This window comes from Geospiza fortis, unplaced genomic scaffold (assembly GCF_000277835.1).
Source record: "Geospiza fortis unplaced genomic scaffold, GeoFor_1.0 scaffold23, whole genome shotgun sequence".
Taxonomy (NCBI): Eukaryota; Metazoa; Chordata; class Aves; order Passeriformes; family Thraupidae; genus Geospiza; species Geospiza fortis.
Genome location: NW_005054303.1, coordinates 10,646,205 through 10,649,078, shown reverse-complemented (window position 1 = coordinate 10,649,078; position 2,874 = coordinate 10,646,205). Strand labels below are relative to the sequence as shown.

Below are 2,874 nucleotides of genomic sequence, written 5' to 3'. Positions count from 1 at the left end.
CTTTCCCTGCAGAGTGCAGATTCTCAGCTGAGTCTGTCAGCAATCTCTCACAGTGATAGCGCTTCCTCAACACAGTCCCTGTCGCATGGAGGGGTGCCAGAGCTGCTCGTGGGACTGTCATACAATGCCACCACAGGGAGGCTGGCAGTGGAGATGATCAAAGGCAGCCATTTCAGAAACCTTGCAATTAATAGGCCACCTGGTAAGTACTTTCACTGCTATTAAATAGCACCCTTGAGCCAAAATTTGCTTTTTTATTTTCTTCCTGAAGTACTCAGCTAGAGCGTTTCTGAGCTGTGTTTCCTTGCAGAGCACCTGATTGAAAATTAAGTTTTATTTCAGATGCATATGCTCATAAATAGTACAGGGCAATTGGAGGGAATCATCTGAAGGCTCAGCTGATGGGACAATAATACCTGAATATCTTCTTTATTCCTCATACCTTTACAATATCTGATTATGGCAAAAGTGCTGCTGTACCCAAAGCACAGAATTCTCAGCAGATCCATTTAAAAAAGTGAATAAAAAACACTTTCCAAGTGTTTCTCCATTAAAAAAACCACTTTCCAAGTGTTTAAATGTTACCATGTGACCCACAGAGGCCCTGCCTGGTGCCTTTAAGTGTTTCCCAAGGCTGCACTTGGTTTAGCCCCCTTGCTGTGCTGCTGAGTGCTGGGTGAGCTGCTGCTCCGGGCCCTTTGGGGGACCCTCCTGCTGTGAATCCTCCACTGCTGCACAGGGAAATCTTCTGCAGAAAGAAGATTTGAAGGTTGTTGCAAGAGCTGAGTTCCCTTCCTCCTGTCCTAAAGGGAAAAATGGAAATTGCCTAAAGTAGGTTTAGTTGGTGCCTGAGCTGCAGCCAGTCCTGGAGAAGGATGGTGCTGGTAATGTCCATGATAGAGATGGAGTCACAGCCACAGTTTGCTGCTGGTTGCCTCACTCAGGGGTTGAACAGGAGGGCTTCATTCATCTCCTGCTGTCCTTTTGCCTCCTGTCTGAAACCAGCAGCTAATGGCAATGTGAAACAACCTTTTTGTCTGCTGTCTGTGATGTGTGCCTGCTTGTCAAAGTAGGTAAACCTTTGGCAGTTCCTTGCCTTCTCTGGATTTGACAGAGTATCTCAAGCTGCAAAACACTGAAATGGCTTTTGCAAGATGCTCTGCTCTTTGGTTCAGATCTAGCAAAATATTTATGAAATGTTTCAGTACGTGGATGTGAAAACTCAGGTTTGACACTAGACTATACTTAGGTGGATTACAGAAATAATCTGTCATCAATCAGTCCCGTGAGAATTAAGGGAAATTCTGTGCCACAGTAAAACCCCTGACCCCAACCTGTGCAGCCCTCACTGTCTTTTATTAGCTGTGACAGGATGCCTCTCCACATGGGTTACTTAAAGGCATGTTCTTGTTTGCATGTACATGTCTTAATAAAAGGTTTTAAGTTGGGATCTCTTTAGTAATTTAAAACAAAGGTAGACTAAGGCAACCATGCCCCAGCAGGAAAGCTCTCCTGTTTATATATGCTGCAGAGTAGATACATCCTAAAGTTTTACTCTCAGAAATGAAATTAAAGTAGTCCCAATATAGGTCCAAATTATTTTTCAGGCAACTGTCATGCCCACTTTTTTTTCCCATAAAGAAAATTTCATCCTTTTTGTATCCAGATCATACAGACCAGTGTCAGACCATTGTCTCTCAGTGCTAGATCAACTTTTAGGTGAAACACAAAAATCCATAAATTATTACAGGCAAACTCTGAACCTATCAAAATCTGCTTCTTTTATTCCAAGTCACATTGTTGCTTCTGCCTTCTGAATTGTTCTTCTGTGCCTGTAAAGCCCCCAGTAGTGTGGTGAGAAAAAGAAAACCCAGTGAAGCAGAAACTGAAAGAAATTAAAAAGAAGGAAGGAAAGCAGCCCTTGTCTCAGTGCTGGAGTAGCACTTCACTGATAACCCCCCAGGCACTGCAGAGCAGTTTGTTACTGTCTCAAACATGCTGCTGGCTGAAGAGATGCTCAATAAGTCCTTCACAAAGTGAAGCTAAAACGGCTGAGCCCCTTTCTGGAGGGTGAGCAAAGAGCCCTTGTGTTTTCTTAAATAGGTGTTATTTGAAGTTCTGCTGTTCAAGGCTCAGAGGGAGTGATTTCTTTAATGTATCATGGAAATTTTCGATATAATAGCGCTATGGAACACTTAAACAGACAGCCTAAACTGCTATTCAGGGCAGCCATTTATGGTAAGACTGAAGGGGCAGAATTCCTCACCATTCCCAGCCCTGGATACACAGACCCTGTGCAGGACCCATATGTGGTCCTGCCAGCTTTTAGGAATGGCAAAGGAGATTTGAGCAACAGCAAAGTCTCCAGCTGTGCTTTTTGCCCACCTTGACCCTCTTCTCTGCCACCTGTAGGCCCACACCATGTGTGCTGCCTTCTTGGCATACATGCACAGGAATTTCTCTGTGCGTCGAACAAGGAACTGGTCTGGGCCATCGGTGATTTTAGGTGTTAAAGGCTGCAGAGGCTGAAACAGATGGTTTTATAGAGAAGAAAAGGGAGATGGTGCATGTCTCAGTGTTTCCTGGGCACATTTTCTCCTTCACTTGAACCTTTAAACTGAGTCAGGTAAATGTCAAAGTCATGGGTGCTTATGTGGGTAATAAATGGGTTAGAAAACAGCTGGGCAGCTTACAGAAACCTAAATTGTGCAGGCAGTGCCTTCTCTTCAGGACACATATGTGAGATTTAAGAATAGTTTGGTCAAAGATAAGCGTCCAGGTATTGTTCTGGGGAACATGCTGAGTTACAGGCCTCAGCTTACATTCCCTGATCACACAAATAGATCCATTATCGCTCAGAGCACTTAAGAGCAC

General features: G+C 44.1%; 1 protein-coding gene across 1 annotated transcript in view; it reads left to right on the top strand.

Moving 5' to 3' along the window:
- Positions 1–2,874, top strand: part of SYT16 (synaptotagmin 16) — a 100,253-nt gene that overhangs the window by 86,812 nt on the left and 10,567 nt on the right. Inside the window, exon 7 of the mRNA XM_005417945.2 lies at positions 13–202. Coding sequence (XP_005418002.1) covers positions 13–202 — 190 coding nt within the window. The remainder of the gene's footprint in view (positions 1–12; positions 203–2,874) is intronic.